This window comes from Penaeus monodon, chromosome 43 (assembly GCF_015228065.2).
Source record: "Penaeus monodon isolate SGIC_2016 chromosome 43, NSTDA_Pmon_1, whole genome shotgun sequence".
NCBI lineage: Eukaryota > Metazoa > Arthropoda > Malacostraca > Decapoda > Penaeidae > Penaeus > Penaeus monodon.
Window position 1 is genome coordinate 22,626,180 of NC_051428.1, and position 10,000 is coordinate 22,636,179.

The window sequence follows — 10,000 nt, forward strand, 5'->3', positions numbered from 1 at the left end:
GCCCTCACCGTCCAAATGCTCGTCCTCATCTCGGTCAGCGTCTGCCACGTCCTCATCGCCGCTACTGGGGCTAACGTCATCTTCTTTTTCACCATGGCCCCAGGAGTAACTTCCTGGCCCATGGTAACGCCACAGCCGGTGCGCCAAGTCCTCGAGGAAGTCAGGCAATGGCCCCACACCAACCAACTCCTCGCTCCCCAACGACTCTTCTGGACGCTCCACTTCCTCACAAGTGCCCAGCTTTGCACCAGCTGGTACCTTCTGGGCCTTATCGGAGAAGTTAGCTACCAACACTGTAACTAACCCCTCCCCTGGTCCAACAAGGCTCCGCCCAACCGCTACGCCATCAGCCAGCTGCAAGTTTTGGTTAGGCTCCACGAGGCCCTCTACTCCACGCATCACTCTTGACAGTCGACACCGGATTCTAGACTCTGTCCTGGGGGCAAGGTGCAGTCGCTCAGCCGTAACTACCTCTGCACAGCCAACCTCTGGAAGCAAGGGCACCTCTTCACCGTGCACCCTCACCAGCTTCCGTCCAAGGTCGACACACGCCTTACTCTGCGTCAGGTAGTCAAGGCCCAGCAAACAGTGCTCGTCCAGATCGGCCACATACACCGGCAGCCGCTGCACCGTGCTGCCCACGCCAATACGAGCCTCCACTGGTCCCTTGAGCTGCACACAATGCCCCGTGACACCACACAGTCTCTGTGGTGCGTCTAGAAGTCGCATAGTGGCCAACATATCAGGCCGCACTAGGGTCTTCTCAGCCCCAGTGTCCACTGTCAGTGCATCGTGCTGGTTTGAAGGCAGCTTACCCAAGTCGGGGCCCGGGAACCGAGGACGGCTGGGTTTCGGCCCCCTTCTCCAGCCTGTCCAAGTTTTCCTCCTGTACCACTTCCTTAGCCTTAGGACATGCACTCGGATGGTGACCATACCTGCCACAGTCCTTGCAGCACTGCTGGAAGGCATCAGAATCTGTCCGGTTGAGAGGATGTGTTCTCCGCTCCCTCCGACACCGACTACGTCTGTGCCCTTCCTTACCGCAGCCCCAACACAAGCCTTGAAAAGTGCTCGGGCTCACCTTCCCCAATGCTATCTTCTCCACTTTAGCCTTCCGGCCCCGGAGGTCATGGCGGGGCTGAGCAGCTGGCCCTAGGCCACTGGTTGCCTTCAGGAAGGCCTCAAACTCTAAGGCCCTCGCCAGCGCCACCTGCAGGTCCTCAGGGTGTGCCTGCTTAATGTAGATTTGCAGTTGCTGGTCCTGCAAAGCATCAACAAAGAAATCGCTGGCCAGGACCACAATCATCTCTTCCGCAGCCGCAGGGTACGACCTCCTTACCAGCGCCTCCACATCCTGCGCCAGCTGGGACAGTGTCTCGCCACGCTCACGAGTCCGCTTCTTCAAGTGGGCCCGATATACCTCGGCCTGGTGGTGGTGCCCGGAACGGCGTTTCAAAGCCTCTGTCACGCTGGTGTAAGAGGCATGTTGGGATGGCGGCAGATGCCCCAACACTTCCACCGCGGGGCCCCTTAGTGCTGTTACCAGCTGTAGGGCCTTCTCTTCCTGGCTCCAGCCCTGGGCAGATGCCAGCATTTCAAATTGGGCGATATATGCCTCCCAGGCCACCTTCCCGTCGTACTCAGCTGGCTTACGCCTCACAGAATGTCTGGAGGCCGAGGGGCTGCAGGGGGGAGAACACGTGCCGTGAACTAACACGCCCGGGGGGGAGGAAGGGGGTGAGGGAGGCAACGAGGCGGGTTGACCGGGTCCGAGTTTGCCGCCACCTATATCCAAGGGAGCGGTTCCGATGGGTCCCCAGCCTTCTGCAGCGACCACTGGCTCCGACACGACGCTGCGAGGCCCGGGGGTTTCCTGCCACGGACCCCAGGCAGACCCCAGTAAACCTGACAATCTGGCATCTGTTGCCAGAACCTCGTCTGCCTTCTCTGCTTGCAACGTTCCTACCTCATGACGCCGCCTTTCCGCCTTCACTTCTTCCCTCAGGTCCTGAACCTCGCCCTTCAGAGTCTGCACCTCCTCCATCAGTTCACTCTTCATGCTGTTGCAGGCCTTGTCGGTGTACTGCTGAGTTTCCATCTTCACAGATGCAAGATTGCTCTGTAGCACCTCAGCAAGTCGGCAGAACTGTTCCTCTGCCTTCCTTGCCTGCATCTCGACGAGATGGTGCGCCTGCTCGTGTTCCCTCTGTGCCTGCTCTTCTGCCCTTTGTGCCATTTCCTCCCTCATACCGGCCAGCATGGCAGTGATCAGGTCCATCTGGCTCGGCTTCACCTCACTCGTGCCTGCCTCAGTCATAGCCTCTTCTCCCTCATGGCTGCCGCCATCTTTGGACCACATGATAAATCGGCGCGTCTCACTGATCAAACACAAATCCCACTCCTGACACCAATTGTTACGCCGGTCCGCCTCGTCTCTCTGCCACCAACACAAGGCAGGCTAGGCAGACGGCGTGCTATACACAGGGTCGTGAACACTGAACAGTTCCAAGAGGCACCAGCACCACAGCGTCCCCAGAACACCACGAGGGAAAACGCCACCTGGAGAGGCAGGGCACGAAATAAACACACGATGACAGTCTTTCCTTTATTTACACAAGTTATTTACCCGTACACTTTTCTATAGGCACAATACAGGGGGAAACCAGCATGTCACACTGCACGATACAGCTTATAACAGGGCAACACAAAGTTATATCAGGTCACAAGGGCACACACGAGGTCTTCACAGGAGCAGCACCCAACTGCGTCTCCTGGCTTGTTCCTCCGCTCCTCCGCTCACAGCCAGCTGCGTCATGTTTGCCCAGGTCCCTTCATGTTAACACATGTTTCGCACAGAGACAAAGACCCACTGGCGTAGCAATATATATATATATATATATATATATATATATATATATATATATATATATATATATAATATATATATATATGTATATATATATATATATATGTATGTATATACATGTATATGTATATATAAAAAATCTGTTAATCTATCTATCTATATCTATCTATCTATCTATCTATCTATCTATTTATCTATATATATGTATGCACACTTACTTACTTTTTCTTCAGGTCATATGTTATCTAAGAAATAAACTTGCTGGATACACACACAAACACACTTTATACATTCCTATATATAAAATATTTTGCTTTCTCACTTACACTGTGGAATTTAATTTCCTTTTGGAGTAGTTGATATTAAACTCTCCAGAAGCGTAGTAGGGCGCCCTTTGTCGTCCAAATACCCTCTTCAACTTTGCCATCACTAGATTTAATGCAATCGTTCGTGTAAACGCTTAGCTTTGATGAAATCCAAAAAAAAAAAATAATAATGCCTTCGTGCCTGGTTGCTTCAGGAGAATTTCCTAGGGAGAGGGGTGGGGGGGGGGAGGGGGTAAAGCGGTGGGGGCAGGAGGGGCAGGGTTAGGTGGGGGGGAGGGGAGGGTAAGTGGGTTTGGTATGTGGCACGAGGGAGAAGGTAAGAAAAATAAAAGAAAGGCAGAAAAGAAAAGAAAGAAAATACTTATACAAGGAACGGTGATATATATTACTCTTGTCAAGGTTGATTATTTTTTCCAGATTTGAGCATCTTGTGAACAAATACAATTTTAGGGCTGAAAGGGTTTCGTCAGTTGCTGCGCAGGAGATCTGTGTGTGTGTGGTGGGGGGGGGGGGAGTTCAACACGTGGAGGGCAGCTGCTTTCCTGTGCCCTCTTTGCATCTGCAAGAGGAGGGTTCGAACCCATGCAGAAGGGATCCGAACCTCCGCAGTGGAGGATTCGAAGCCATGGATTCGCATTCCGCAGACGGGGATTCAAACAATTTCAACCAATCAGCTAATCTGAATATTTTTAGGGCTGAGAACAAGAATGGCTAAGACTATAAAGGTCAATGTTGAGGAAAAACACAGTTGAAAGTTTACGCCGTTGAATGAAATTCATCAAATAATAATTCACGAAATAGATTGTTTTTTTTCTGTGAGTAATCAAACTGTATTGCATTAATCGAATCCTTTTAAACCTGAAGCTTTCATTTGTTACGTATTCAAAATGCAGTCTTTTGTGGCTGCATTTATATGCTTTTCAGTGAATTGGATTTCGAAACAATGCTCGTGTGGCGCCCCTAATGCACTGATGTCAATAGCCTTTATAACTTATATAAACAAAAATTTCCATTTTGGTGGTAGGCTTATCTCACAATTTTTGACATTAGCCCTTCTGGCTCTCGGCCCTAGACTTGTTATATTACAAAAAGGATAATTAAACGCTAATTTATTCATTATTTAGTTGTCGATAATAAATAAGATCAATAAAAATAATGATACTAATTACAGTAAATAAAGGACGCTCCCCAAGAAGAAGATGAAGAAGAAATACATATATATATATATATATATATATATATATATATATATATATATATATATAATTACTAATTTTCCCTTTCATTACTCACACTCTCCATTTTCTCAGATAAAAAAGAAAAGAAAGAAGAGAGAAAATCTTAATCCTAGACATACGCCATATGTTGAGCCTTGGGGACTACGTGCCTAAAAAAGAAAGAAAGAAAAAATATATAAATGCATGAAAACAAACCATCTACAAACCAAACCAGACCAATTCATTTATAAAATAATCACACGCGTTCTAAGTCACCCTATCTCTTTCTCAAAAAAGGTATTATCAGACATAAGACGGATAGTGGGCCAGGAGGACTACGTGCCTAATGAGAATCGTGACCTGTGTCGACGCCTGGTTCGGACCCTGTGTTTGCAAGGCGAGGGAAGGTCGGCGCGTCATCTTGCTTTGGCAGAGGCCCTAGCGAAGGATATGGGAAGGTAATAGTGAGGATGAGGCTGATAGTGAGAGCGATTTAATGTATTATCGCCATTCTGTCTTATTTCAGTTCAGTGTGATCGAAGATTAAAGATGGTTTGATAGGATTCATTCATTTTTATCATTTCGATTTGATGTGATTCAGTGCGACGATCCGATTAGTTAATTAGATACTTCGTGTTGATCTTGCGTTGATTAACCAATTCTACACCAATCTTCCCCTTAAAAAAAAAGCCGGCACACCACCGCTGACTTGAGCGGGGCCGTTCGAGCGATGCAAGCCGCTCTTGAAACTGCAAGCCAAGTCAAGCCGGACGCTGCCTCGCGCCGGGATCTTCTGTCGAGACTGAGGATGTCCTTCGCCTTTCTCTGTGCCCAGGTAAGTGTCCGTGATTGGTGGCCAGGTATGTATCTTGTGATTTTTGTGGCCAGGTAAGTGTCCCGTGATTGGTGGCCAGGTATGTATCTTGTGATTTCTTGTGGCCAGGTAAGTGTCCCGTGATTGGTGGCCAGGTATGTATCTTGTGATTTCTTGTGGCCAGGTAAGTGTCCCGTGATTGGTGGCCAGGTATGTATCTTGTGATTTCTTGTGGCCAGGTAAGTGTCCCGTGATTGGTGGCCAGGTATGTATCTTGTGATTTCTTGTGCCCAGGTAAGTGTCCCGTGATTGGTGGCCAGGTATGTATCTTGTGATTTCTTGTGGCCAGGTAAGTGTCCCGTGATTGGTGGCCAGGTATGTATCTTGTGATTTCTTGTGGCCCAGGTAAGTGTCCCGTGATTGGTGGCCAGGTATGTATCTTGTGATTTCTTTGTGCCCAGGTAAGTGTCCCGTGATTGGTGGCCAGGTATGTATCTTGTGATTTCTTGTGGCCAGGTAAGTGTCCCGTGATTGGTGGCCAGGTATGTATCTTGTGATTTCTTGTGGCCAGGTAAGTGTCCCGTGATTGGTGGCCAGGTATGTATCTTGTGATTTCTTGTGCCCAGGTAAGTGTCCCGTGATTGGTGGCCAGGTATGTATCTTGTGATTTTTGTGGCCAGGTGTATGGTGATTTGTGGCCAGGTATGGGTCCCGTTGTTTTATCGCCAGGTATGTATCTTATGATTTTTGGGGGAGGCGTGTATGTTGCGATTAACGACCAGGTATGTATCCCGTGATTTATGGCCAGGTATTTATGTGATTTTTGAACAGATGTGTATCTTGAGATTTATGGACCAGGTGATTTGTGGCCAGGAATGTATCTTGTATTTTTTGGCCAGGTATTATTCCCCTGGTTTGGCCCAGATATGTATCTTGTAGTTTGTGGCCAGGTATGTATCCCGTGATTTGTGGCCAAGTATGTATCTTGTGATTTGTGGCCAAGTATATGATTTGTGGACAGGTATGTATCCCGTGTGTCCAGATATGTTTCCTGTAATTTGTACCTAGCTATGTATTAATTGATTTGTGACTAGCTATGTATTGTATCTGTAGTCAGATATATATCCCGTGATTTGTGGCCAGATATGTATCCCGTAATGTATGGCCAGGTGTGCATCTTGTGTTTTATGGCCAGTTATGTATCTTGTGAATTGTGGGAGTAATTGTAATTGGTTTTATTTTCACCCATAAGTGTTCCTCACATTTCATGTATGTTCGTGTATGTGGCCAGAGATATGTAGAGATGTATATAACCGTCTGTTTATTTCTCAATCAGTCGCTCTCTTTGTCTGTCTGTCTATCGACCTGCCTATCTATCTATTAAATTATATATTCATCTGTCTATCTGTCTGTCCGTCTACCTATATACCTACCTATCTAGCTACCTCCATTTCTGTCTATCTACCCATCCATCCAACCATCTATTTATCTATCTCTGAAATAATCCATTGACACATTGATATAGGAGTCTTTATTTACCTATATACCTACATATCTATCTATCTATCTATCTATCTATCTATCTATCTATCTATATATATATATATAAATATATATATATATATATATATATATATATATATATATATATATATATATATATATAATATATTTGTCCAACCACCTGTCAATTTATCTATCATTGGAATAATGCATTGCCACATTTGGTATAGGTCTGTTTATCACTCTATCTATCTACCTATCTATCTATCTATCTATCTATCTATCTATCTATCTATCTACTTATCTATCTGTCCATCTGTCTATCAATCTATCTGTTTATCTATCTATCTATCTACCTGTCTATCCATCCATCTGTCTATCAATCAATCTATCTATCTATCTAACTATCTATCTATCTATCTATCTATCTATCTATCTATCTACCTACCTGCCTATCCATCCATCTATCTATCTATCTATCTGTAGAATAATGCAATGACTCTTCCTTTCCTTTCATCAAGAAAAGGTCCGAGTGTGTGTGGGGGGTGGGGGGTGGGAGGAGATGGGGGGGGGATACCAACCTCCTTAGTTTCTTAATTAGGTTAATTGGTGGGAACAATGTGCCGCGTGATTAATTCTGTTTAATTAATTGGGTGTGGTGGTGGTTGTGGTGTGTGTGTGTGGGGGGGGAGAAGTTTAGTTAAGGAATAGTAATATTAATTTATAGTAATTTTTAGTAATATCCCTCTCTCTCTCTCTCTCTCTCTCTCTCTCTCTCTCTCTCTCTCTCTCTCTCTCTCTCTCTCTCTCTCTCTCTCTCTCTTCTCTCTCTCTCTCTCTCTCTCTTTCTCTCTTCTCTCTCTCTCTCTCTCTCTCTCTCTCTTCTCTCTCTCTCTCTCTCTCTCTCTCTCTCTCTCTCTCCTCTCTCTCTCTCTCTCTCCTCTCTCTCTCTCTCTCCTAGCTTTCTCTCTTTCAGTCTCTCTTATTTTATATTATTTATTTATTTATTTATTTTTCTCTTGAAACGTAAGCAATAAAAGAAGATGCAATTGTATTTTTTTCTTATAATCAATAGCGATTCAAATGCTAGAGAGAGAGAGAGAGGGGGGGAGAGAGAGAGAGAGAGAGAGAGAGAGAGAGAGAGAGAGAGAGAGAGAGAGAGAGAGAGAGAGAGAGAGAGAGAGAGAGAGAGAGAGAGAGAGAGAAAGGACAGAAAAATAGGAACCATTTACTTTTTTTTTTTTCCTTCTGCTAACTTACGCTCTCCTTTTTCTTCTTCCTCTCTTCCCAAGTAAAACCGACCCACTGATCCCTCCCCTCTCCTCTCCCATCTTCTCTATACCTCCTCCCCCTCCTCCCTCCTCCTTCCCCCTTCCTCCTCCTCTCCTCCTCCTCTTCTCTCTTCCTCCTCCTACTCCTCCTTCCTCCTCCTCTTCCTCCTCCCTCCTCCTCTTGCCTCCTCCTCCTCCTCCCTCCTCCCTCCTCCTCCTCCTCCTCCTTCTCCTCTCTCCATCCCTTTTCTCCTCCTCATGCCTTCCTTCTCCCCTCTCCTTCCCTCCTCTTCCTCCTCTCCTCCTCCCTCCTCTCCTTCTCCTCCTCCTCCTTTCTCATCTTCCCCTCTTTCCCTAACCCCCACTTTATCACTCTCTCTCCTTCGCCTCGTCTTTCTCCCATCTCCGCAGCCGATCTGGATTAACCATCGCTTTTAATATTTATCTATTACTATTATTTCCGTTATTATCCTGATTCCATACTATTCCATATACATAAGGTTATTTATGTGTATCCATTCTAATAATCCATGTACTTATTTGGATTATACTGCCCAGCATAGAATGCTCTCTTGCCTCATATAGCAACATTCAACATCAGCAACAACATACAACAACATTCAGCATCAACTGCAACAATATACAACAACGTTCAACATCAGCAACAGCAATATACAACATTCAACATCAACTGCAATAATATACAACATTCCTCATCAGCAAGAGCAATATAAAACGTTCAACATCAACAACATTCAACATCAACATCAACATCAACATTCAACATTCAACATTCAACAACAACATTCACTTCCCTTGTTTATTCACTACCACCTAATCAACACAAAACAGATCCCGGGCGCAGACAATCATAGTAAAAAAAAATGGACATTCCTTTCTTTGTATTGTCTCTTCGCTGTCGGATTCAGAGCCACTGATTGGCCATCTTCAATCTGCGAAAAGCCTGGTTTGTATTGACATCCCAGGCGAAGTCTGTCGGGGCAAAAAGTTGTTATCCTTTCCTTCCCTCTGTACTGTCTGTTCGCTGTCGGGAGCAGAGTCACTGAGTGATCGTTCTACCGTTTTCAATCTGTGGTTGGCTGAGCGTTTTCCTGTTGTAGACCTCGGGAGGGATATCTGCTTGCGGCTGAGAGGAGGTGGACGTGGAGGTGGAGGTGGAAGCGGTGGAGGAGGTGGTGGAGGAGGTGGAAGTGGAGGTGGAAGTGGAAGTGGTGGAGGAGGTGGAGGTGGAGGTGGAAGTGGTGGAGGAGGGAGAGAGAGAGCATTCCCTATCCCATGTATATGGTTCATTCCCTTTTTCAAAACTCATTATTTTTTCTCTCATTTTCTACCTTTCTTCTTCCAGTTATCTAATCATCTCTTCTTCCATTCACCCTTCCTTCTTACATTCTTCTATTTACCTCCCATCTTAATACACCCTCGTTTACCAACCCAGGCCTCGACGAAGGAAGAAGGAGAAGAAGAAGAAGGAGAAAAAGAGAAAGGAAACACAGAAGATTCCTCAGGTCATCTCCTCGTCCTGACCTCGGCGAACTGTGACCTCCTGGCGAGCGGGAAATGGGTCAAATTTGGTCACTTTTCTGGAGATGTGAACCTGGTTGGGCGGTTTCCGGAGGAGGTGGTAAAAAGGGCGGTAGAGACGGCCACGCACAGGTGAGGCGGAGGTGGAGGTGGTGGAAGGGAGGTGGTGGAAGGGAGGTGGTGGAAGGGAAGTGGTGGAAGGGAGGTGGTGGAAGGGAGGTGGAGTTGGTGGAATGGAGGTGGAGGTGGTGGAAGGGAGGTGGAGTTGGTGGAAGGGAGGTGGAGTTGGCGGAAGGGAGGTGGAGTTGGTGGAAGGGAGGTGGCGTTGGTGGAAGGGAGGTGGAGTGGGTGGAAGGGAGGTGGAGTTGGTGGAAGGGAGGTGGAGTTGGTGGAAGGGAGGTGGAGTTGGTGGAAGGGAGGTGGAGTTGGTGGAAGGGAGGTGGAGTTGGTGGAAGGGAGGT

At 46.6% G+C, this 10,000-nt stretch overlaps 1 protein-coding gene across 1 annotated transcript in view; it reads left to right on the forward strand.

The window, feature by feature from the left end:
- Positions 1 to 10,000, forward strand: part of LOC119568188 (glutamine-dependent NAD(+) synthetase-like) — a 30,761-nt gene that overhangs the window by 16,384 nt on the left and 4,377 nt on the right. Inside the window, exons 6-8 of the mRNA XM_037916605.1 lie at positions 4,707 to 4,867; positions 5,100 to 5,244; positions 9,454 to 9,671. Of these exons, the coding sequence (XP_037772533.1) occupies positions 4,707 to 4,867; positions 5,100 to 5,244; positions 9,454 to 9,671 (524 nt within the window). The remainder of the gene's footprint in view (positions 1 to 4,706; positions 4,868 to 5,099; positions 5,245 to 9,453; positions 9,672 to 10,000) is intronic.